The 25825-nt window shown below is 36.5% G+C and overlaps 1 protein-coding gene across 1 annotated transcript in view; it reads right to left on the bottom strand.

Moving 5' to 3' along the window:
• Nucleotides 1-25825, bottom strand: part of GAS2 (growth arrest-specific 2) — a 70952-nt gene that overhangs the window by 27551 nt on the left and 17576 nt on the right. Inside the window, exons 3-6 of the mRNA XM_010073017.1 lie at nt 20347-20488; nt 12225-12288; nt 8190-8334; nt 4719-4826 (exon numbers count right to left, since the gene is read on the bottom strand). Of these exons, the coding sequence (XP_010071319.1) occupies nt 4719-4826; nt 8190-8334; nt 12225-12288; nt 20347-20488 (459 nt within the window). The remainder of the gene's footprint in view (nt 1-4718; nt 4827-8189; nt 8335-12224; nt 12289-20346; nt 20489-25825) is intronic.

Below are 25825 nucleotides of genomic sequence, written 5' to 3'. Positions count from 1 at the left end.
TGTGCGTGTTTTTGGGGGGGGGGGGGGAGAGGGGAAGCCTGAAATAATGAGATACGTAACATATTTACCTAGCTTTGTTACTCATCTTTATTTACCCTTAAAGTATTGAGAAATTTTTTGTATAATTAGTTACCAGACAGAAAACACTGCTGCTACTGGTTGCAGGGTGATGTTACCCTGGCACATCCCTGCCAGAGATGAAACCAGCACCCAGCAAGGTCTGGCTCTGATGTCTTCAGCTCTTGCAGGCACTGGCTGCATTAGGTGCACACCAAAGGCTTCCTAAGCCTGAATCACATTGCTAAGGAAGTCAGCTGAATATTTAGGTCATGCTTGTAAAGATATTATATGTATAGCTTCAAAACACCTTACTCTGGACTCCTGTTCTAAACCACCTCCTGAGGGAGATTTCTCTTTACACTGAATACAGGGAACCTTATATTGTTGTAACTTCAACTGTACGAGTCTAAATTATAAATACCTTGGCATGAAATGACTGCAGGTGTATTAGTCATTGCAAGAACTAGAACGTGACACTTCTTGAAGATGCATTACTTCTTAGAAAAGCACAATATGATTTGCTAAAGAGTTTTCAAACATCCAAGCTGAGTTCTCATTGAGCAATATTGCATAGAGGGAGACACGGGGAACTAAAGACACCACTATATTTAATTGCCCACAGAAGGAGTTCACTAAGGCAAGCAGGTCTAAGCTAGGGAGAAAAACTGCTAAGCTATTACACAGCCTGCTAGTTCCACTGAATCAGAGTATTGCATTAGAAATACATTCTGTCAAAATATTTTCAACCGAGACTAACGAGAATACCATTTGCATGAAAGTAAAATAGAGTAACTCCATCACTTTTCCATTAAATTAACAGCTAAGAATTTCACTTACACAGCTTCTTTTGTAAAGAAGTTTACAATGAATCCTTTAAAGCTTTTTCGCTCACAATATGTATCCCAAACTAACCCCACCACATGCAAGTTCTAGACACTAAATTAAGATGAATGGCCACACAAAAGCAGAACGTTGAGGAAAAATAGAGGAAATTAAATCAAGAGGGGAAAAAAAAAATTACTTAATTTCTACTACTTTATGTGTTTGACTAACCCTCAGTGAAAGTCTGCCAGCCATTTAACTAGAAACATCAAGCCTTATTCACAGAACCAGATAGTGGAAGTGTAGCTGCTCTTGTGTTCAGCATCATCACGGACAGTGTAGGCAGAGAGATGTCCATGGCCACCGGCCCCATGAAGGCTGCTAGGTCTGGATAAGAAAGGCTGAAGGCAGGAAGGGGAAAAAATAAAGGAAAAAAAAGGAAGAAGCAGGAGAGAAAGTGTAACTACAAGAACAAGTAAGCTATAACTTAAGTTAGCGGGATGTAGGGGTCTGCCTGATGTCACTCAACAGGTTAATGGGAAAGTAAAGAAGAAAACTGATTTCCTACAGGCAGCACTGGACCAGTCAGCCAGCCCACTGACACATGTTCAGTATCACTGTTTGTCCAACAGCTTTTGAGTCTTGCGGGCTGAATTTTACCAGTCCTTCAAGGATTTTTAAATAAAAAAAAAAAACCCCAAACCCAAAACCTGAGAAGGCTGAGAAGAATTCCACCTTCACTAGCACGAGTAAGACTGAAACGTGCCAACTACTCTGTGAGTGTAAAGCAGTGGGAGAGGAATTGGCACATAGTAAAAGTGTCCAGCCACCCACTGCTGGAAGGTCTCCAAAAACACCTTACATCTGAGACATAAATTAGGGCTGGACTTTCAACATGCCTTTCCCTGGGTCTTTTGCAGTCTAGTGTTGAGAATTAGTATGTTTGTCTATAAGCGCAAGGAGGCTGAGATTAGAAGCCTGAAAAAAAGAGGCCAATGACTGTCCGTGTCCTCTGGCCCAAGATGCGTTTTCAGAATTAACTCAAAAGACAACTCCCAGGCATCCCACTGCATCTCCTTTGGAGTTCAATTAATACTCCTGATCTGCCTATGTTTTCTGGCATTTTAAGCATCCCTGAAAGGTATTTGATATGGATAAAGCTCTAGGGAAGGAATTTCAGTGCTAAAAAGGTAGACTGTTTTGTAGATTATTTCCCAAACTATGGCCTGGGAAAAGCAGGACAACTGTTAAATCTTTGGAAGACAACAAAAGCCAGGTAAATGATGCTGAAGGAAAACCAAAACACAGAATCACACCAAGCAAAACATTTTCTATGTTAAAAAAAAAATAAATCCTTATTCAGAAAATTTTAATGGGAGCATTGCCTTAATAAGTTACTACTGCACAAGAGAAATTTTGAAGGACTGTCCCCTCTGCATTTTGCTACATATTCCAAGTTTTCTTCCTTAAAATTACATGAAGTTGACAATTGTAGTTTTTTGTGTGATTTTTTTGCATGAATTCTATGTTCTGACAGGTTTTCTTTTTCTTTGCTGTTACTTTTTCACATGTTTCATTTACAGATATAAATTAACAAAAAAAAAAGGACTTTGATTTTTTTTTAGATAATTGTAGAACTGGAATAAAACCAATTTGTTATGGATATTACATTATTAAATATTTTCTGAAAAAATACAATCTTAACCATCAATTAACAGGTGCTAACTGGAATTTAAACTTAGCACTTGCTGTATCACATGGCATACTTGTAAGACCACTCAAACTATATAGGTTTTAAGTCCTATGAAGGTTACTGGAGAAAGCCTCTATTAGACACTAATGGGTGTACTAAGCCAACTTAAAACAATGAAAGTTTTGTTCACAATTCAACTGGAACACTTTGGATTATAAACAAGTGGCATATATCTGGCTGTGTCATGCTGTGTAAAGAATATATAACATAGGAAGAACTATCTCAGCGGCATCAAACAGGGTGCCAAATATCAACAAAATTACAAGTCAGCTATGCAGCTCAAATGTGTTTTCTCACAAGCGTCCAAAGGATTCCAAAGAAAGGCTAACAAACCTACTTATGTACACAAAAAGAGCATGTAAAATGAAGAGCAAAAAACTTACTGTGATCCAGTGAAGCTTTCCAAAATGAAGTTCAAACTAACCAAAACCAAAAGACGACTGACTTTTAAAACGTAGGAAACTTTTAAAACCTTCCCACTGAAGTTCATGGCAATTTTCCATTGATATCAGTGTTGTAGGAATGATCTCTAATACTGTAGTTTAATGTCTAATCTATATTACTGTTATTTTTTGGCACAATTCAACTTGGAATGCAGTAGCGTGATATGAAATGGGTGTTTTGTTTGCAAACTTGGAATGAAATGTGACTTGGACTAGATTGCACAACAAAGAAGCCAGCAAAACGGAATTTGACACTCACCATTCTGGCAAAAAAACCTGAATTTATCAAAACTAGAAGATTAAAAATACTTTGATATTGTTATTTGAAATTAAAATCAAAAGGAAGAAAACAGAAGTGTTAAACTGTGCCAAATTACTGGGATATTTGGTTAATGAACACTACCTTCAAAGTCATTTGAAGCTAGTAATAATGCTAGTAGCTAAAAATACTGCAGAATTAAAAAAAAAATCTCACTGGCTATGAAAGAGAAGGGCTATTAATCCTTTAGAGTAGCATGTTAAATCTCAAACTATCTGTGGCAAATCCTGTGTTGTTTCTTCTTTCTGAGATATTACTGAATTAATTGGGAATTCTCAATCCCTATTCAGCACAGTACTTAAACATGTTATCAACTTTAAACACATGAGAAAACCTAAATCCTTATCTAAATTTGACTTCATTGTAAGTTAAGCATAAGTTTATGACAGGGCAAGCACTCTGGTGTTTTGCTGAACTAGGAACTTGATTTCTACAGATGGAAAGGAGTCCCTCTTACTTCTTTTCTTCTCACAAGTGCTAAATTTTCAGTTTTATGAGATCACAGGTATGTGCCTTTAGCAAAACAGGGATAACAGTTATTTCAGAGCAAGAGGTATTATTCTGTCAAGTTATTACTTAAGGATAGTACTTGTGGAGAGGAAAATGGAAAGAAGCATAGCATGAATCAGACTCTTAACCTACTACTACGGAATAATATGATTTGCACATTTTCACATTATTACCATAAGCATATATACAGAAGATTAAAAGGATCAAAATTAAGTTTGGATAGTATACTTGTACTAAATTCAGCCAGATACTAATGCTAGCAAATATTTATAGTAAAGATTAACTTTGCGCTATGGGAGTTAATATACTACATATGAAATACAGCAATGGGTTGGGAAATATCTGTTAATCAAATGAAGTACTGTGGACATTCATGTTTTGCTCACCCTACTTTAGCAGTATGTCTTAGCCATGACCTGGCAATTCAATGATCACAAGGTCTTTGATCTGTTTCCTGACCTGTCAAATACTATCAGTCAAAGGAAAGTGGGAGAACAGCTGTTTCAATGAAGTGGGTGTTCTTTCAAACTGGACCGAGAGGAAGTCAACATCCCTGTTTGTGAAGACTATTGGTTGCCATTGAGCAAAGAGAGAGCAAATTCAACGGCCTAAAGTTAGAAGGATCTATCAGATGCTAATACTCCCTTGGGCCAGTTAGCCCACTGTAGTTTATTCCCCAACAGCACCACAGAAATGAGTCAGTGCCAGTTAATAAGAAAACATTTCCTCTTGTTAATCAGTGATATTGTTTTCAAAGTGGAAGGTAGCAGATACTAGCAATTAACTGCAAAATAAAAAATAAAACCTTTACCCTAATAAAGAGAATCTTCTCTCCAACTCTGTATCTTCCTTGTGAAAGACGCTCCACACAGAACTTATTAGGGCATTTACAAGGTGGATCTTCGGAAATATGTTTAACCTGAAAAACACAGAAGTTGTTAATAGAAACTGATTAAAATAACATGTGTAGCAAAACATTCAAGAAGACATTTGCCATAACATGATATCACTACTCTAAGTCTTCATTGATTATATTTTCTTAGTTTTCCTTAATTTTCTTAATATTTCTGTAATCCCAGAGTATGGTGCTTCAACATCAAGAAAGATTTTACAGCTGTGATGAAGTAAAAATAGAGACAAGTGTCACACAGTTCAGCATAGAATTTGCACTAACTGAAGTCAAACAGCTTGTTAATTTGAGTTCAGCATCAAACATTTGTAGATGTGTTCTCAGTATTTTGTGGTGAATCAGCTCAACTGTCAAAGTGCTAATACAGCTGACATGCAAAATGAAGATGTATTTTCCCTTCTAAATAAATATAACAAATACAGAAGCATCCTGCTTATCAATAAAAGGCCCTGCCCAATACCTTCACTTGGCATTTTCAATTAAAGTCCTTACACCTTAATAAAAGTATAAAGAAAATAGTGTGACATAATCACAAATCCATGCTAAAGTGCTAGCTACACTTTGATGATCTCCACCTTAGGCAGCAATGCAATCCAGGGTAAATTGAAGGGGCCTCAAAAAGTACTATACCATTGCCAAATCTAACTAAATAGCCCCCAAAATAAGGGCTGAGGAAAGGCAGATGAAAACAACTTTCCTGCTTTTTATTAGCTGCATCAGCTTGACTTCAGCCCCTTGTGAAAATTTGGCCTTGCTTGTTCTACCAAAGGCATTAATGTTTAGTAAAAGTATATTTTGTACTCTTCAGTGACCTGAAAGTAGCAAAGCCATCAATGCCAAAAGAGCAGATCTGTTTGAGAAACTCTTATTTGACATTCAAATGGCACTACTGCACAGGAACAGCAATAACAAGTGCAGCATTTTCTTATACTGCAGTTTTCCTGGATGAATGCTGAGCTCGTATGTCAGTGTCAAACAATGCAGAATGCCTGAGGAACTTCCTAAAGGTTTTGTCCACTTCAAATAATATTCCAAAGACCTTTTAAAATTCAGTTTGTAAACCAAGGCCTGTAAAAACAGTCTGAGGTTTGAGAAAGGATATTTTCAGAATCACCAACAAAAAAATCAAAGTCAAAACAGTCTGAGGTTTGAGAAAGGATATTCTCAGAATCACCAACAAAAAATTAGAGTCTTAAAATATTTTGGAAAAAAAAATAAAAAATCAGGGCAAAGCTATGGCACTCTGATAGGTGTTTTTGTTATCTTGAATAAACGAACAGGAAAGGCTTCTGAAGTATAACAAATGTTTTCAGATCTGCTTTTAGAATAAAGTTATAGCGTGTTAAATGAATTAAAAGTTAGCCAATTATTGTTTATATGCTAGAACTGGGAGCAAAAATGCTTTTGAAACTAGCCCTGTTGACCAATTTAAAGCCTTTCCAATTATTTCTGAAATTGTTCAATACTCTTACCTGAATACCTTTATTACTTTGTGGAATAGTTTTAAATCATTATTCTTAGCTTTTTTTTTTTTTTTTTTTTTTTTTTAAATCAGGGCTTGATTTTTGGTGAAAAATTTCATTTTAAAATAACACTTAGCAGAGGAACTCTACATGTATTTTACATACAAAAGTGTTTCTCACGTATCGGGCAAGTTGTCCTCAGTTTGAATTATTTTAAGATTAACTACTCCAGAGATTTTTATCAACAAATGGATGAGTGTTAGCCTAAACTATTTAGATAGTCAGTGCACAACAGGAATAACTTACGTGAAGTTGGTAGTCAATCACTCAAATTCCAAGTGCAGGTTGCTGAGGATGTAAAAGGTGCATTTGTGTATCTCTTGAGATGTGATCCCAAAACTGGGATGTGCTTAGAGGACTATTTGGCAACGTCCCTCTAAATGCTGCTTGATAATCAGTGATTTCTGACATAGCCTATGGCATTTATCACCTCTGGAGACACTCTTGAAATTCAAAACTGAAAATGGATAGCGTGAACTATGCCTTAATAGCTGCATCTACCAGGCTCACCTAAAAAAGCAAAAACCCAGAGTAGCTGCACCTAACAGTTTCAAGGTTGTTTTGAACTGTTTAAGCAAAATAGAGTCATCTCATTCCATGGAGAATGAAAGACAACAGATTTATACTGGTGTAAAACAGAGGATAATGCGACCCTCACTGCTGGTCCTGCTGCTGAGGCTTCCATTTCCTTGCTATCCCAAAGGACACCGAAGTATTACTGAATGGAATTTGGAAATCAAATAAGGAAGAAGGAAGAATTATATCCCATTTTATATTGTGTCTGGACTATATGAGCACTGCTGCTATTTTATGCTGTGAGTGTCTGGGGCAGTGTGGGTCAGGAATCTAGCTGGATGAATTCCATTCTGTTTCTATCCCTACTGCTTTCTAAATTAAAGGAGGTGGTTGGAGACAGCCTTCATATTCTGTTCTGTTCCTACAAGACACACAGTCATCACCCTCCTTCTACACATAACTGTTCTTTTGCAATTCTGTTGAAACATAAGTGAGCACCTTTGCAAAGTTAAGAAATAGAATATGTAAAAAATGTTAAACGTAATTATTTGCATCAAATAGTAAAAACTATCTCAATAAACTGAATGAACATTATATTCCATCTGCTCTTTGTAACAAAAAAGCGGCACATGGATTTTTCAAGAAGTGCTTTGTAACTCCCAGGTGGCACATCTACCTTGCAATATAGCAGTTACTATAGTAACTGCTTCTTTTTATAGAATATATTTGTACTTTTCAAGTTTAACCTCTTCGTGGTCTCAAAATGTGTCCTTTTCATCTGATTCCAGCTCTTTCAAATGAACCCCTCAAGGGTTTGCAACAGAGAAATGAACACTACAGTATAGTGCAAAGAATTCAATGAAATTCAAAGCAAGATTCTTTCTAACAATGAGGAAAAAATGCTTGCTTTTTTACCACAAGAAACATGCAGAACAGCAGCATAAAAATTAGGCTGAGATAACTTACAAATGTTTGTTAACAATCTGTACAAGTCCGTATGGGCCAAATCTCTTAGTCCTGACTCAGACCTTTCTCAGACAAAACACTAAGTGGGAGTTGATATATAAGAAGTGAACAGAAGAAAAAAAAATGGAGTAATAAGAAGGGAACTTGGCTGTAAGCACAAAGCTAGGCTCAACTGCAGATCTCTTACACAGTGCGACATTTTTTCCAAACTTCAGGCATAAATAACTGTGGTCAAAAATAAATGAACTCTATCAGCCTGCAAATCATTAAAATACAGTGAGACGTTAAACTCAGGCTTCTGTGTGCTTTGCAAGTAAGTGGGTACCAGAATGCATCAGATAGGAAGAAGCTTCTTCCCACTACTTACAGCATCATCCAACAGTTTCCCTGTGCTCTTTTTCCCAGGAGACTTTGTTGGTGATGGTGAAGGAGATGGAAGTGGGGCTGAAAGTGTTTCCTCTTGTTCAATTTCTTTTTCCAACTTTATTAGGCCAGGAGGCTCCACCCCAAACCTTTTGGAAAGATGCAAACAAATTACTAGTCTTTATAAAGTATTACATATTTTAAAACAAAATGGTAGAAAGAATTTCTACTTTCTTTATTGCACTATTGGTCAATAATAGAATGCTATATACATTATCAAACATGTATAAAAGACATCAATCATTAGAAGTGTATATTAAAAAAAAAGCAGCATATGTCAATCAAAAAGAAGCGTGACCAGCAGGTTGAGGGAGGTGATTCTCCCCCTCTGCTCTGCTCTTATGAGACCTCACCTACAGCGCTACATCCAGCTCTGAGTCCTCAGCACAGGAAGGACACGGACCTGTTGGAGGGGCCCCAGAGGAGGGCCACAAAATAAATGGGAGGGCTGGAGAAGCTCACATATGAGGACAGGCTTGAGAGAGTTGGGGTTGTTCTGCCTGGAGAAGAGAAAGCTCCAGGGAGACTTTAGAGCAGTTTCCAGTGCTGAAAGGGGGCTACAGGAGAGATGGGGAGGCTGTTGATCAGGGAGTGTAGGGATAGGATGAAGGGTAATGGTTTTAAGCTGAAAGAGGGGAGATTTAGATTAAATATTAGGAAGAGATTTTTCACTGTGATGGTGGGGAGGCAGTGGCCCAGGTTGCCCAGAGAAGCTGTGGATGCCCCATCCCTGGAGATGTTCAAGGCCAGGCTGGATGAGGCTTTGAGCAACCTGGGCTAGTGGGAGGTGTCCCTGCCCATGGCAGGGGGGTTGGAACTCAGTGATCTTGAAGGTCCCTTCCAACCCAAACCATTCTAAGTCTATGATTATTGCCATCATTCAAAATTCATAAAAATTAATAATTTAATGACAATAATAATAACAATAAAATAAAATAATTTAAATTTAATCTCTCAGTTGATCACATTTGCAGGAAATACAGGTTTTTTCAACTTCTCTGTCTGATAACATATATGTTGGTGAATGACTGATTTATGAATAACACTGAGCCTCAAAGGGTGCTATACCATGTGGGACAGATTCAAGTTCAGTACATTCATGCTTCCCCCCCAACAACACCCTTTCAAATTACTTGACAACTTGTATTTTGTGTTAGTTTTTTTCAAAGAAATACAGATGAAAAGGGATTAAAGGTTATCCTGGTCTCAACTATTGCACTGAATTTATAGATAAATAAATTGCAACATGACCAATATTTTTCAGAAGTGGCTAATGCTTTTTCTAATCTATTTTTGACAGCCAATCTTCAGATCTCTATTTACAGTGGCAAAGCACTTGTAGCTCCAAGTGAAAAAAAATACGTGCAACTTTGGCATGGAGCATCTCAAACACAGCACTTGGATAGCAAGGCTCTTTAAAACAATGCCTGCTTTTGAAAGTTTTATGGAAAGTCATTAAGTCAGTCTCTCACAGCAAGGAGCAGAGCTTGGACAGATGTCAAGAGTCTAAAAGCCCATCCCATTTTCCTAATCACTGATAATCCCCCTCTGTTTCTTGTTGTTGTTGTTTTGCCAACACTGAACAAAAACCAGAAAAATAGAAAGATTTCCTTTTTCAGAGAAGGACTTCAGCTCTAAAAAGTTAACATGCCAGGTAGTCTTCTCATAGCAAACTACTTGCATAAACGAAACCACATTTTCTTCTGTAGTAGAAACGTCCATAGCCCAGATGTAGAACTTAGCTGACTTATGTAGGTAAAGATCTAGACACTAAAATATTGAGCAGTAACAAACATATTATGAAAATCTAAGTTAAATACCATAATAATGTTAAAACCATATAGAGAAAGGCATAAGCACATATACTGTGTTTTGTATTTTTATGATAGCTTTTAATTTAGTCACACTCCTGCTAGTAAATTAATATAAAGAAAACCAAGAACAAAATCTGTGCTTGTATTGGCTTCTAACTGGTGCAGTCTGCCTAATGAAAAGTCAGCCAACATTGAAACACTTACATACAATCCATTTACTTCCTGTCTGTCTGCAGATGCCGACAGGCTGTAAATCATTAAATTCCCACTGGGCTCTAAGCCTACACCTGCATGCAGCCTTACTCATCAAATAAAACTCTTCCATTCTAAGCAATGCTGCTTCTTTGCTTCTACTGCTTTTAATAATCTCCAGTTTTTGTCATTGTGACAGACTTTTCAAGTTCCCAGTATTTCCAGTATTCTGAATTCTGCCGGTGATGAGTTGAAAAATAAAACCCATGAGCAAGCAAACACGCACACATTTTTTTCCACATTATTCAATCAACCTGAAGCAAAATTGCTGGAAGGCTGAAATGGTAAAAACCACATCTTTTCTAGGAGGAGTAAAGGTGCAAATTCTGTTCTGGAAGGTATGCTGAGAATTTCCTTTTTTTCTAGCCTGCCTTCTCATAACTACAAATGAAGCAGCATTGGACAGTAACATGATCTCCAATAGACTCCTCTGAGCACCACTTCCCATTTTTTACCAAGGAAAAAATGAGTATAATAGCAGAAAGATCTTGAAATTGCTCAAGAGTAATTTCAAAAGACCTGCGGTAGTTGTTTAAGCCCCCAGAGTTTAATAGTTACCCAATAACTTCATTCTTTCTGCAGAAAAAGATAATTTTGCCATTTTCCATTGTATAATCTCTCTTTGAACACACACACAGACAGCATATATAAATTTATTTACAAATAATTACTTTCTCCATGAAGTCCTGGCTACGAAGATTAACAGATTATATAAGTACAGTGTCTTTGGATGCTGGAAGTTCTGTCTCCAAGCTGGGGATCTTGAAAGCACAGTTTGTTTGCTCAGGTAAATTAAGATTTGTGAAAATCAATTTCACTGAGAACCTACAGATCAGAAGACTTTGATATTCATGGAAAGTTAAATTAAAATATTACTTTTTGGCCATGTTGGACTGAATCCAAGTTTTAGAGAGATACGGAAATTCCTGCAAACTGGAAATCTTTTTCTGGCCAACGCTATTCCTCTGCAACTTCCACTGATGACAAAGGATTTTCTGAAACTCGACCAAGAGACGTATTTAGTTAAGCAGGTTTCCAAATGTGTTGCTTTCACAAAATACGAATACCCATAATGCAATTTTAACATGAAAATACTAGTTCTTAAACTAGGAATAAACATTCGCATTGATTATAACCAAAAGGATTTCTTCTGAAATTAATGAAACTATTTGAGTAGCAGGGCACTCCGATTTGATACACATGGACGAATGCAACTGCAATTTCCATGCAAGGCTGGGCAGCAGCAATGCTGCTCGTATATTTTGTAGCAAATCTTTTGCACTATGCTTGTTAAATCTGCATCTGCGAAAAGGGACAAATCCAATTCTAATTACTATCATTTTGATTATCTAGCAAAAGTCACTGTTGTCTTGAGATCAGAGATAATGCTAATGACGGAAGTTCCCATTTAGTATTGAGGGTCCAGCCTGGCTAGAATCATCTGACAGAGACAGAACTGTTAATTCTTGTCTTGCTTCTGCTGGTAAAAATCAGAGCTAAGTTTATTCAAGTAAATAAGATAAGAGTCAGTGTTGTTTAGGTCAGCTTTAGGTCATGTGAAGATCAATTTATTAGTAGTATAGTTAATGAAAGCTCAGTTGTTTATAGAGAGATATGACTGTTAGAAGGAGGAACAGCTGAAAGCTGTATTTAGAAAAAAAATTATCAAGCATTTCCCCTCCAGTTATGAGGTTACCCAACAAATACCTCCATTGAGGTGATGGTACAGAGATTTCATTGTATTTGTTGACAACTGCCCACAAGATATTCTTGAGTGACATCAAAACAAGCATTCTCCTTGAACCTAATGAGCATAAAAGTTAGCTTGAGATGTGCTGATTTAGTAAGTCTCTCAATAGCCACTGCTGTCAAGAATGTAAATATTTCCTCATTCTTCAAATATTTTCACCTACCTTGCTGCAATCCTTCCAAGTTCCAGCAAACAAAGGCACACTTCTCTTGGCTGCTTGTGGAGAACTGGTAAAGCAAAATGAAAACGGAAAACATTTATAAACAAAAGCTATTTTAAAGATCTTAGTGATGGATGGAACCTAATCATCAACATCTGCAACTCTTGACTCAGATAGAGCTTGGTTTTCTTTGGCTTGCAGTGGAGTTTTACTGGAATAAAAAGGATGGGATCGAGGAGTGGTTCTCAGAGTGCAGATGATTTAGGAGGTTCCCATTCAGTTATCCTTTAGTGCCTTTGAAAATAACATTCTAAATCTAAATCACTGAGTAATTATTTGGGCTATTTGTTAACCTGCAAGCAGTTCATAGCTATTTAAAAGTAATCAAGAGCTCTGGCAGAACACAAAAATTAGTAGCATTTAAAAAATAAATCAGTAACATTAAAGTAATTCTTCTCTTTTTACAAACCAAGAAAATTCCTATCCTTTACATCACTGTTTTTCTTGGCCTATTTAAATCACAAAAATAACAAAATAGCATTAGCAAGGATATATCTCATTATAAACTTGGTCCTGAACTTGTTATACATATACTCTTAAAGCAAATTATGAAACTAGAATACTTTAGGAATTCACTTAATCATAGAAAACCACACAACCAAATAAAAAACATTTCTTCTGTATATATACAGATATGCAAGTTCTCATGCCTGGATTCCACACAAGACCTGTAGTTTTCAAGTACAACCTGCAGTTTTTAACTAACTGTAACACAGCATGAACTTCTCATTAAGAAATACCACCATAATCCAGGAGAATTCTTACTTTTCCCCCCCCCATGATTCAGATAGGTAATGTTCTGTAGAGAAGAGTCCAGCAAAATATATAACCAAAATCCAAAATCAATAAATGAGGAAAGGCCTGTGTCTGTTTGTATAATCAACTCCCCAAAAGTCCAAAAAAAAAGAAAGGAAAAAAAGAAAAGGAAAAAGGAATTATGAGTACATTGCCTTCTTCTCTCCAGAAATGCCTATTTTTATTGCAGTAAAACCCTCATGTTGTGGATAAAACATGGGTTTCAGAAATTTCCATAATAATTGGAAGATTTGTACCTTATACTTCAGATTGAATTGACATTTAAAAATTCTGTGAAAGTTTGTATAAATCTGAAAAAAAGAAACAGTGACAAAACTGGTTTGTTTTTGAGTTACAGTTAAGACATATGTTGTATAAACATTTTGGTCATCTAAAGACTCACCTAACTTAAACGCATGAAGAAAAAAATACCATACCTGAAAAAGATATTTCAACGTCTAGTTAAAGGTCTGAAAACCATTACTTTGTCTTATACTGCATATGAGACCCAGAATGGGAATCTTAAACATCTCTAAATGACTAATGCCCTAGGGCAGACCCTCAGCTTCTGCAACTTCAACTTCCAGCTCCATTGACTTGAATAAATGTGTGGTAATTTACTGAGAGTTGAATGCCCATCCCAATATCTTTTACTACTGTATACGTAGCACTTCAACATGTATGCATTTTTCCCCTCTAGTCTCATCCAAATATATTTCCAGAACTGAAACTACAGAGCATGAAAACTCAAATGGTACTGCAGTAGGTAAAGAATTTTTATCCTTCGGTCATCTGTTATTAAGAATATAAAGGATGCAGACTTGGACATTCGGCTATTCTCAATATTCTTCATCGCCACAACACAGTAATTTTATGAAACATTTACCTTCACTAGTAATGAATATTTTTGAAGTCTTTACATTCATGACTCTAGAAATGTATTCTGCTGCTTTGGTTCTAAACCAGTTAGGACTACCCCAAACTAAAACTTGATTTTCAGAGATAAGGCATTCCTCAAAATACAAATGGAATAAACTGGTTTAGGAATAGTCAGAGGGAGTCCAATATTTCTTAATTGCAATTCACACATATATACATCTGAATAGCTTTTGGAAATGAGGAGGAAAACAGGGGCTCAAGTAATACTATGTGCAAAAAATCCATAAATAAATATAATTGGAAGAGGATTTGATTAAGTCAAATGTTTTTCTGTCAATGCTTGAAGTTCTTTTACTCAAATAAAATTCCAAGTCCTGTAGCAAATCTGACCCAAAATAGTGTAGACACATTTCATGCATTTCACATCAAACAACGTGACACAGTGAAATCATTGTTAGAGGATGAAGAGCTGTGCAGGCAATAACCAACCACAAAAACAAACATCTGGTCATCTGATAAGACGACGGTGACACAGTGCTTCTACCAAGAAAATGTTAGCATTCCTGAGGACTATACCAGCATATGCATTCAGGAACTCTGAAGACAAACAAATGTTATTTTGTATACTGCAACACCTACTGGAAATAATTTAGATTCTCAAACCAAAAGTTTCATTTTGTTTCCAAAAGCACAGCTGTTTAATGGGCTACCGCCTCGCAAGAGACTGGTCAGGAGTTACAGCAAAAGCCACAGAGACACAAGACTGCTTTCCCACACCTATCTTGGTCCCAAACAGTCAGTATAACTTTGAAAAAGCAAGTAAGACCATTGCCTTTTGAAACAAGTAGCACTTTTGAGTGTCTTGATTTCTGAGTACTCCTTTTGAGGTACTTTTTGGCTGGTGCTATTCCACAATAATGGAGAGAACTTGATAGTTACAGTGACTTTCAAAAGGCTGCCTCTTGAGCTTTTTGAAAAAAAAGAAAAAAAGCTACCTTTATGCTTTTTTCCATCTGAAGAACAGAAGGAGAAACACACTTCTTTGCTTAGCTTTACTTATAGAGGTTGCGTTAATCTATGTTTTCGAAGCACTTCAAGACATCTGATAGAAGAGATGGCAAAAACTATTTCAGAGGCACTGCACAGCATCAAAATCACTTACTATTTAAAATAAGTATGCCACTAAAAAAGAAAATCTGTAGAAGTCCTCATTATTCACGTTTAAATTTTCACTGTAATTTAAATTAGCGTTTAAATTCTTACTGTACTATAGTTCACGACTAACTGCATTACATACATGTACCCAGTTTTATAAACATGTAATCGTACATTATATATATGGTAATAACTAATATCATTTGAGGACTACTGGCAAATTCATTCTGAAGTGACTGGTTACAAGTTCAGGCTGAAATGTAACACCTGTACCCATCTTATTCTCTTGTATCCTGTGGGAACTACATCTACCATTTTCTGAAATACTTATTTCATCTACTATTTTCTGAAATACTTACTGTAATCTATGTTAATAGTTGCATTTTGTTAACAGGCACTGCCTCAAACTTTTTGACCTGACTAGTTACTTAATCCCAGATATACTACATGGCAAACAGACATTTGCTAAGCAACACATTTTCTGTAATTTTAGTGATTTATCTGCAGTTAGACATGGTGAGTATTAGAAGCTGAAAAATTATTCTTAGAAGCCATATTCATTCTATCTATGGCCAGATACACAATTCACTGCACATCATCTACCGTCTGCACTCAACGCAGTGCAATTCATTTCCACAACAGAGCTACTGTATGCTGGGAAGAATTCAAATAAAAAGCAAAACTAAGATTTCTCTGACACTGCTATGAGTATTATTATCCCCATCTTATATATGGAATTAAGGTATAAAATACAAAAAAGCACACTTATCTAGGTGCTATTTAAAACACTTACTGCCTGATCCCCAGGGTACTGTTGAGTTTCCTAATGCTACATTTTGTATGAAAGCAAAGGCAACACAGCTAGTGACCCCATTACCAAGTCTGATATGGATCCTCCCGCTCCATGTGGGAGCTATGTGACAGAGCCATGGTCGCTTCTGATGCCATTCAGTACCAACATCAATATACTATCCTTCAGCATCTTGCATCCTTCTCCAAATATCTTCAGTTTTTTGCAACAAATGAAGCATGTGAGGAGAAAATAACATACCACTTCACATGGAGAGCATGTGTCTACTTAGTGTCTTTTAACCCAGATTGTTCACAATAAGAAATGTGAGGGGGTTTTTGTTTAGCTTTTTTTTTTTAATTAGTAGATACAGAATACGATACAGGAACAAACTTCTTACACCTCCCTGCCAAGTTTCAAGCCTTGGCTCCTAACATTTTCATAAACCCTTATTAGTGGAATCAGTTTTTCTTCTAGAAGAAACTTTTTTAAAAAAAGATCTTAGTCATAGCCGAATGCGAATATGATTTCTGCTTCTAAAGCATTTTTTTTAACTTGCTAGAAACAAAGCCATTTTCTGAAGGGGTTTAGTATTTATTATCATAGGCTTTCATTTGCCATCAGAATTCACACAAGGTTTTTCAAAAGGTTGATCCTTTGATCCTTTTTCCTGTTATCTTTCACTTTCTTCTTGGATACTTTTTCTTATGATCCTACAGTAGACTTTTTATTTCTTTTAACATTGCTTTGACAACACTTACTCTGTTCAACTTATCTCAAACATATCCTTGCTTCTTCATCAAGGAGTTATACTATGATGTACTTAAACCAAGGATTTGCTTGTCTTCCCCCACCTCCCATCCCAGCACCATCACTTATGGAAATCTCAAAACAATTAAGGTTTCAAACACAGCAGATCTATGGATAGTAAAGAATTAATCTAGAATGAATATAGAAATAAACACTAATAATTTACTGGAATTCACTGATTTAAGATACTAATCCAATGGTAATAAAACAGTGTCCAGGATGCTTCTATAGTCCTCAAAACGAGACATATCCAACAATAATATGAGTTGTTTAGTAAAATGTTGTGAAAGACAGGACAAAGGCTTATTCTGATGCAACTACATGTAAAATTTAGCATGGTGTTATAAGCTGTAAATGTGTCACTGTGAAAGAATGGTCAAAATACTTTTGTGTTGTAATATAAAATTAGATAGAGGATTAATTAAAAATCATTTGCCCATATGCATAAAATAATTTTAAGCAACTAACAGTTGAACAGTTTAAAAAAAAACAAACTTAAAACCAACAACATTAGAATAGAGATCAGAGCTGTTTGTGTTTAAGTCTAGTATTTCCACTAAAACACTAGATGCTTTTGTTTGGGGAACCTGTTCATTCAACTTTAATCAATGAGTTGCATCAAAAGAAGTCCACGTCACATATTGTGTGTATGCACGCACAGTTACAGAAGATACAAGCACAAAACATTAATACAACAATATCATCCAACAACTCCCAAAACAAACGACACACATCAGCATGCTGGCACACTTGGTGGCAAACCCTTTTCTTGCCGAGTAGACTCTTTATCATAGAAGAGATGCAGAATATTCATTGGTTCCAAATCCTACAATCATCCAACAACACTACGTTACCGACAAAGAGTTCATGACTTATGCTTTAAGTTCACTTAATTAAAGCAATCATAGAAAAGTCTTACCATTCTTACTATTTGACCAAGAGTTTTCTTCAAATATTACACTCCTCAGGCTTGAGCACCATAGTTACAAGTCTCTCCATCTAGAATGCTTCCATAAATTGAATTACCATCACTGTAGGAGTGTTGGATGAACTGGGGTGCCATTATACTTGTATGATTCAGAACTTACCACAATAAGAACATATTTTTAAGGAATTAGAAAAAATAGCAATTAATAATTTCATAACTAGTATATATCTAATTTTGCTGATCTCAGAATAGACTTGGGACTTTTTTAAAAAAATAGGTAGTGTCGTAAATCCATCACTCAGTTATTCAGTGCAATGAATCTTTAAAATTACTCTTATAATGTTTGAATAGAAATTTGCCAGAAAAAGACCTCAGGAATGTTATGTGATACAATTGCATGAGAAAACATCACTATGTGCATCTGATTAAATAATACAGTATTTACATACAATAAAGCAGGCAAATACAGTAAAAAAGGAGGATAGAAATAAAACCAACGAAGAACATTAATGTAGTAAGGTTCCTCAGTATAGAGAGAAAATAGTTGCTTTATCACTAGCAATCGCACATAGATACAGTTTTTAGCCATGGGGAAAAACACAAGAAAACACAAAAACCAGTTATCTCTGCAACCATCATTTTACTGCAATTATTTGTTATAAAAAATACAGCCGATTTCCATGAGGCAGTGCAAACACATAGATGGCGTTCACACACACTTCTCATCACTTCGAATAGAACCTTTGGCATTACTTACCTTTGATGAATTTTTATTTCCTATGCAGTGGAGAAGTGATTTGCAGGAGAGAGAGGAACATAAAAGCTTTAGATTGGCAACTGCTATGATTTGTCATTATTTCTAATGCACTAGGAAAACCTCAAATGAAATCACAACTTCTAAGAGTTCTAGCTCAAAACAAGGGAGAATAGTAGCTTCTCTTACCCTTTTCAGAAATGGCTTGGTCACCATCCTCTTCTCAAGTTCAGAAAAATAGGTCAAAATATTATCAAGTTCTAATCCTATTTCCAGGACCATATGCCTTTTCAACAAGTACGTTCTATAAACAGTAACTCTCAAAAGGGGAAGAAACCAGAACCTAGTTTTCCATCAGTGAAGAAAATCAGTCACTAATCAAACAAATCTAGTACAGCACAAGTTTGCACGCTGTTTAGTTGCACATATTTCACTTCACTTTTCCAAGAGAAGAAGTCTTCTTGAACACCAGCTTTCTAGGTGCATTTACACTCAGTTTTATACTATGGCAGGCAAAGCACACTGTATATACCTAAAAATTAACTTATCCAGGGAATGGCAGTATTTCAGCTATGCCAATTCCATGTCTAAACAAGATCAGGTTTCTTCACAATGCACGAGAAAATTCCTTATAAACACACTCTGAGTTAGACAGTTAACCTATTACTGGAACAATGGTAAACTGCTGAGTTTACCATAGCAGTACAAACTCTAAATTCATTTACATGTTGGATTAACCGCAGGTTCTTCTGCTTATCTCAGACATTGCACATCTGTGTCTCCTCCCTTCTTGTGTTTGCAAGTTTTTTTGTCCTAGGCAATGTCTAACTTCTCCATCACTTCAAATCTTTGGAAATACAATTACTGTTCATCTTCTACATGATTTACTACATCCAATAAAAATTTCATCTTGAGGATTTAATTAACAAAACAGAGACACTACATATATCCTCCTCATTATTTGTCACCCTTGTGATACTAATTTCTTCTCTGCCAAGCATTTTCTCCTGGAGATATCAAATAATTTAATTTAAAAAATCCTCACAGCATAAAAGAACAGACAAATTTAAAAAAATTGCCTCAGAAATAGTTGTGCTAGAAGAGCAAGACTGTAAAAGGGGAATAGATCAGTTGCAACACAGATAACAGCTTCACCTGGGCAGTCAAAGACCTTTTGAGAAACAGAACAAAGAAGCCTCTTGATTCAGTACAGTGTGTTCATTTGTCTTGCATAGAAACTGAGCTATCTATCATCACAATTGTTTTACACTTTTATCTGAGTTCAGATAACAAACAAACATTTGATTCTCTTCATTTAATTATATTTGGCTGAAAAACTCTCAAGGTAAGATTCATAAATTTTCCTTTGAAGAGAGAAGAGTTAAAATAATGAAGAATATGTAGTAGTAGAACAGTGATTTCCTAGGCAGTTCTTTTGATGGAACACCCTGAAGCACTAATGTTGGATAACTTTTGTCCAGAGCTCCACAAGGGAATCAGCTAGAAAAAGGTCAATATAGGACACTGAGAAAAATTTCATATTCTCTTGGCTCCTGTGCAACCTGTTGAATCTGCATGAATAGCTAAATGTCTGCAGCCAAAACTGAGCCTGCACTTGCATCCTACTCTCACAAAACAGAAAAGCACCACCTTACACAGCGAACCAAGGAACAGCATTCCAGGATCAAAAAAGCGTGAAAAATCATTTGTGTGTCCAAAAAAATCATAGCAAGATTTTTGTCTCATTTAAGCTCCTCTTAAAATTGACTTAAATTAATTTTAGGTGATGTGTACTTTATTTGTTCATGAGTCAGGTAAGGGGCAGAATTAACACAGTCAGACAGAGGTCACCTTTGGAGACAAGATCTATTAAGAGAGCCATACTGTCTTTCAAGGCAAAACACAAAAGAAAAGTTATTTTAAATTGCCAGCTACTATATGAACAAATACATACCCAAACCTTCTGATTCAAACAGGCAGGTATCATCCACCCCTACATCTCTGCACCAGGATAAGAAATTTGCTGTGTTGTCCCGTGCAAAAAAAGACCCTGAAGGAGCATTGGCTTTGCATGGAATCTTCCGTACCGGTAAGGTCTGAAAAACAGAAGTTCTCTCTTTAGACAAATGATACATGCTAGAATAATATTTAAGCATTTTGAAATCAGGTTTTGCATAGATGGGTGACTGCCACCAAAATACTTCCCTGTCCATTAAAGAATTCCAAGCAAAGAATGAGAAGTGAATTTAACAGCATGAAGTTGTCAACCACAAAGTCTTTTCAGAAGTATCATGATCAGCTATACAATATGAAGTTCAGAGATGAATCAATATTAGCAACTTCTTAGGAATATTAGCAACTACAATTTTGGGAATTAGTGTTTGGTCCAGTTCACTGAATTAAAAAAAAATAAATTTTAAAGACAGACTTTAAACTAGGAACTGAAGTTTCCCAAAATTAAGGGTGAATTAGTTTCAGATCTAAGTTAGGAGGGAATCATAGTGTAGAGTGATAGGTTTTAAGGACTGAAAACTGTGAACACTTCAGAAACACCACTGTCTCCCCTTTAACACCACATGTAAGCCCCCTATCCACAACACAGACATGTCATCTAGTAGCTACACAATCAAGGTCTAACACAGAGCCAGGCTCTCAATGTACCAAAGCAGTTCCATTTATGTGATTTCAATATCAGAGGAGATGCTACTGATATAGCAGGACCTTGTCCTAAAAAACAAAGAAGGACTCGTTGGACGTGTGAGGGTTGGGGCAGCCTTGGCTGCAGTGACCATGAGATGGTGGAGCTCAGGATCCTATGAGAAGGAAGCTAGGCAGTAAGTAGGATTGCAACCCAGGACTTCAGGAAAGGAAATTTTGGCCTCTTCAGATCATATCTAGCTCTCATTCCCCCATAATTCTTATTCCAATTAACTTTTTTTTTTACATTTCCCTCTTTTGTAGAAATTATGCTTATGTTTCAAAATATTTACAAGGAGATATTAATACTTTTCTGTATTGTATTAGCAGGAAACTCTGAACAGTTTTCCATGATATTTTAAGGAAAAATCCAAGTAAACCTTGTGTCACAGACACCACATCACCTCCTGGACCATCCTGGAACAAGGGAGGGGAAGGAGGAAGAAAGTAGGGGAAGTAAATACAGCTATTCACTAAATCCAAACTAAATAAAAAACAAAAAAACATGAATTCTTCCAAGGGGCTCTAGATATGGAACAACCTTACAGATCAGAGCACAAAGAAGTTGTTAACCACTATTTTAAATCAATTCTTCTGATGGGAAAAAGTATGTAAAAAAAAAAAAAAAGGTAAAAAAAGTAAAAGTGCTCAGGTCCTCACAGACCAGGGTTTTCTTTTTTACTTTTTTTTTTTTTTAAAGCCATTAGCCCTACACACATTTCTCAGCTAGCACCCTTTTCACATCACACTAATTCCTTCAAAGAAACAATGAGTATCTGTACCTTGAGGCAAATTCTCATTATACTCTACAGACTTGCTTCATGGGTTCAGTTTCGCCTTGTGACTTATAGCCTTTAGGAAGAAGTAATGCAACATTTTTTCTGTCTCTGCCCACATCTATATCCTTTCTCAGGAGATCTTAATTGGACAAGTCTAATACTCTTAAAAAAGCACCTGCTTCTGTTAAAAGGAACCATACATACAACATACTTGGTCATATTCTCACAGAACCAAATTATCAGCAGCTATAAACACCATTAAAATCAAATGGAATTAAATTCTTTTCCCATAATACCTCTGCTTGGACAAGAGTATCTGAAGTGATGCGTGGGTGTTGAACCGACTGAGTTAACAGGTCAACATAAGGAGATCAGACAAATCATATCTGACAAAACTATACCCTTTGGAATTTTTGAATGACTACATCCAAGTCAAAGCACAAATGCTGGATGACCTGCTGATGGATTAGCAGCACCGTGACAGGAGTGAGATGACAAGAAGCCAGCTCCAATATTCCTGGCACCTGCATACTTGTGCATAAGATACTTCAGAGAGCACGGAAAGGACTTAAAGCTACAGTTACTTTTTGTCTGAGAGCAGACCTGCAGTGTCAAATCATGTCACCTACCAGTTCACTCCTCAGTTCTCTGCATTTTCCACAGTGCCTATATGTTACTTTGCTCTCAGGCTCTCCTTTGCAGAAAACTAGTGAGTCTTCTCCAAGACAAAAACTATTCACTACCCCAGGCACAGCTCAGAAGGGTATTACAGGTGAAATCTTACCAGCTTTGTTTCCTTCCACTCAGTTCTCCAACTCCAGCCCAGATGATTCTGTACCTTTAAACTACTTTGTCCTACCGCATTCCCCAATAACCAGCCTATGTTCTTTCATGTCATACTAGGAGTATTAAACACTGTCCTGGAAGTCTGTGATAAACCCCTCGTATTATTTCAGGAAATCTGAACTAGGAAAAAAACCCACCAAAAAAAAAAAAAAAGTGCTATATGGCTGGTGGCTGCCATCTGGCAATCAGGGGAAACCTGGGTCCAGTGTGGGCACAACCAATCTGTTCTACTCGGCCCTTAGCCCAAAGGGTGTCAGTAAGTCTGCAGCGCTGGTCCTGGAGAGCAGGAGCTGGTCCTGGAGAGCAGGAGCTGCTCCTTGGCACAGATGCCCTCAGCAGTTCAAAAAGCAGCAAGGAGCAAGGAGAGAGCCAGGAGAACCTATGCTGCCTTTCTTCCAAGGGGCTGTTGGGAAGGCATTGCAATGCCTGGCAGGAACGCAGGAAACTCTAGTTTTCCCCTGGCTCACTGCTGCTCCCCAGTAATAACAGCACGTGAATAAATCTGGTTCTGAATATTTCATATCTTCTGATTTAGGTAGATCGTAATGACTGAATATAGAAATGCTTTCAAGAAAAGCAATTTGGAACAGATGGTTTATGTGTCAGAAATCTATGCAGTTAAGAGTCAGCAAATAAACCATCTAAAACTTCACGTACGTAATGGACTATCCATAAATTACACTTCCATACCTTGACAACTAAGACAGACCTTTAAACATGTCAGTCAACTTAGCTTCACTGTGAAACTTAGACATTCATGGAGCTCACAACATTTCTTTTACAATTATAAAGGTCACAGTGTCTTTTAGAAGTACGTTTTTGTAGTAACAGCTACGGACAGAAGATAATAAGAGTCTAGGTACAGAGCTTAACTGATCAGACTCATGATATTCTCACTACGAATAGTGACAGAAAAGAAGTCTGATTAAGAGGTGCCCTAGACAACTCAGAAATGATGAACACCCAACTGTAAAAACAAGGCGTGTCCTGGACTACAGAAGGGAAAAAACCTACATTAGAGAAGGGGAAAAAAAAAAAAAAAGCTTAAGTCATTTTATGGAACAAATATTACACAGGTAAATATTCCTGGCATCACATGATCTCACTAAAATGTAGCATTCTGTATTTCATCCCATTTCCCACAATATTAGGGTGTTGCTGAAGAGAACAGCAAAAATGTCCTCAACATTCAACAATAGCACCATCAGGTTTATCACAGAAATCAAGGAAAGACTCATATTTTCATATCACTTAATAAATTTCCCTACCACCTTTTAAATAGAAGTCTACTTTTTTAATATTTTCAAAACTATCACTGTAATGTTTAACCTATAACACATGAAAGCTCTTATTTAAGAATGGTTTCATACACAAATATTTTTTACTGATTTGTAGAAATGGCCTATCTCAAAAGTGCTTTCTAACAGATCATTCTGAAGTAATTAGGTTTCCATATGGCAAAAGTGACTTTTGTTGACATAGTATAGTATAACCGCAGTTGCTTTGAAACAGCAGTGGCCGCAATTACTCCTATCAAATATCATGAAAACAGTTCCCCAGTTACACTCCTTTTACAATCTTGTCTTGTTGATGTGCGTGCATGTGGTTTAATGCAGGATGTGAAAGTGTGAGTGAAACATATGATGCAATCCTGGAAAAATGCTGTCAGGTTCACTTCGAAACCCAAAAGGGACTCTCTTACACTGATGCTCTGAAATCACATGGAAAAATGTATTTTTTGTACTGTTTTTTCCAAAATGAGGGTCTACAAATCCATATTAAAATCCTAATTTTTTTTTATAGCAGACTTGAGTCATATTTCTAAGATTCCTCATCATAGTCCCCTCTTTGAATAGATGACTTTTTGAACTGTCACTCACACTTGAATAAAAGGAAAAACATTAGCAATATTGTTTATTATGGAGGAGGGTTACAGCTAGCTGGGCTCTCATAGGAAAAATTTGCTTTTATCACCTGATGACCTACATTAACCAAAATGGGGGGAAAATTACACTGTGGAGACTGTATCTGACTACAGTGGGGTCTCTCATGTGGCGCTTTGGTGTCATGTAAGCATAAATTTGTACTGAAATTTGAGTATATCAGCTAGATAGAACATGTACCCATTTCAGAGCTTTTTACGATTTTGCCTTGAACTTTGCTGCTGGCCACAGAGATATTCTTTTCCTTCTTAAATTCTTCCCTCATTTTGCTCAGGTATTCTTAGAAAAGCCCTCCTCCCCCTTATAAAATCAGAACTAGCTCTCTAGGATAGGGAATACAAAGAGAAGTTCTGTCACAATCTTCTCTGTAAATATCATTTTGCTCCTTGTCTTTTACTAATTTGTTAAACATAAGCAAACTGAAGGTCATGGCTACAAGAGCTTCCTCTTACTGCGCTGTTACAATTCCCCTCACCACAGAGTGACAATACCCCTAGCCAGCCATCATTTATTCCATTGCTATTCTTAATTCTTCAGGAACTCAAACCTACAATGTTTTGGATCCCATTTATAAATCACAGAAGTGGTGTCTCAGACACTCATTTCAGCAAAAAGAAAAATTAAGTTTACCTTTGCCTGCTTTGCAGTGCCAGAATTCAGGTGTAGCAAATAGCCATAAAGTACAGACGAGTATGAACTAGACATTAAATGAATGAATCTCTACACAAGTCAAAATAACTACTCCTTGGAAAGGTGGGCCCAGTTCAGTTTCTCCCCTACCCCATTTACCGTGGGAGAGAACACTTTCTATTTACAGCAATTGGACCGACAATCAAAACCATGTGCTAAATGCATATGGAAAATGGATAGAAGGAACTCTGTGAATATGGAAATAAATACATAGACTTTAAAATGAAGCATCTCCCAATGCAAAAAATTCAACCTAAGAAAAAACAAATATAATTCCCTTAGCCCTCCCAAAGACGAAATAATAGATAAAATCTATGAAAATTTTAAAAAACCCCACAAAACCAAAACATCACCAACCCCCCCCCCCCCAAAAAAAAAAAAAAAATCAGCATGGAAATTTTGAAGGCTTAGGAGACATCAATAAAAATTGCCAAACTTTTCAACAGACATGGAAGCAGGAACAGCTTCCAGAATAATG

Source organism: Pterocles gutturalis, unplaced genomic scaffold, assembly GCF_000699245.1.
Source record: "Pterocles gutturalis isolate BGI_N339 unplaced genomic scaffold, ASM69924v1 scaffold22606, whole genome shotgun sequence".
Lineage (NCBI taxonomy): Eukaryota > Metazoa > Chordata > Aves > Pterocliformes > Pteroclidae > Pterocles > Pterocles gutturalis.
The sequence above is the reverse complement of the archived record's forward strand: the minus strand, read 5'-3'. Positions and strand labels throughout refer to the sequence as shown.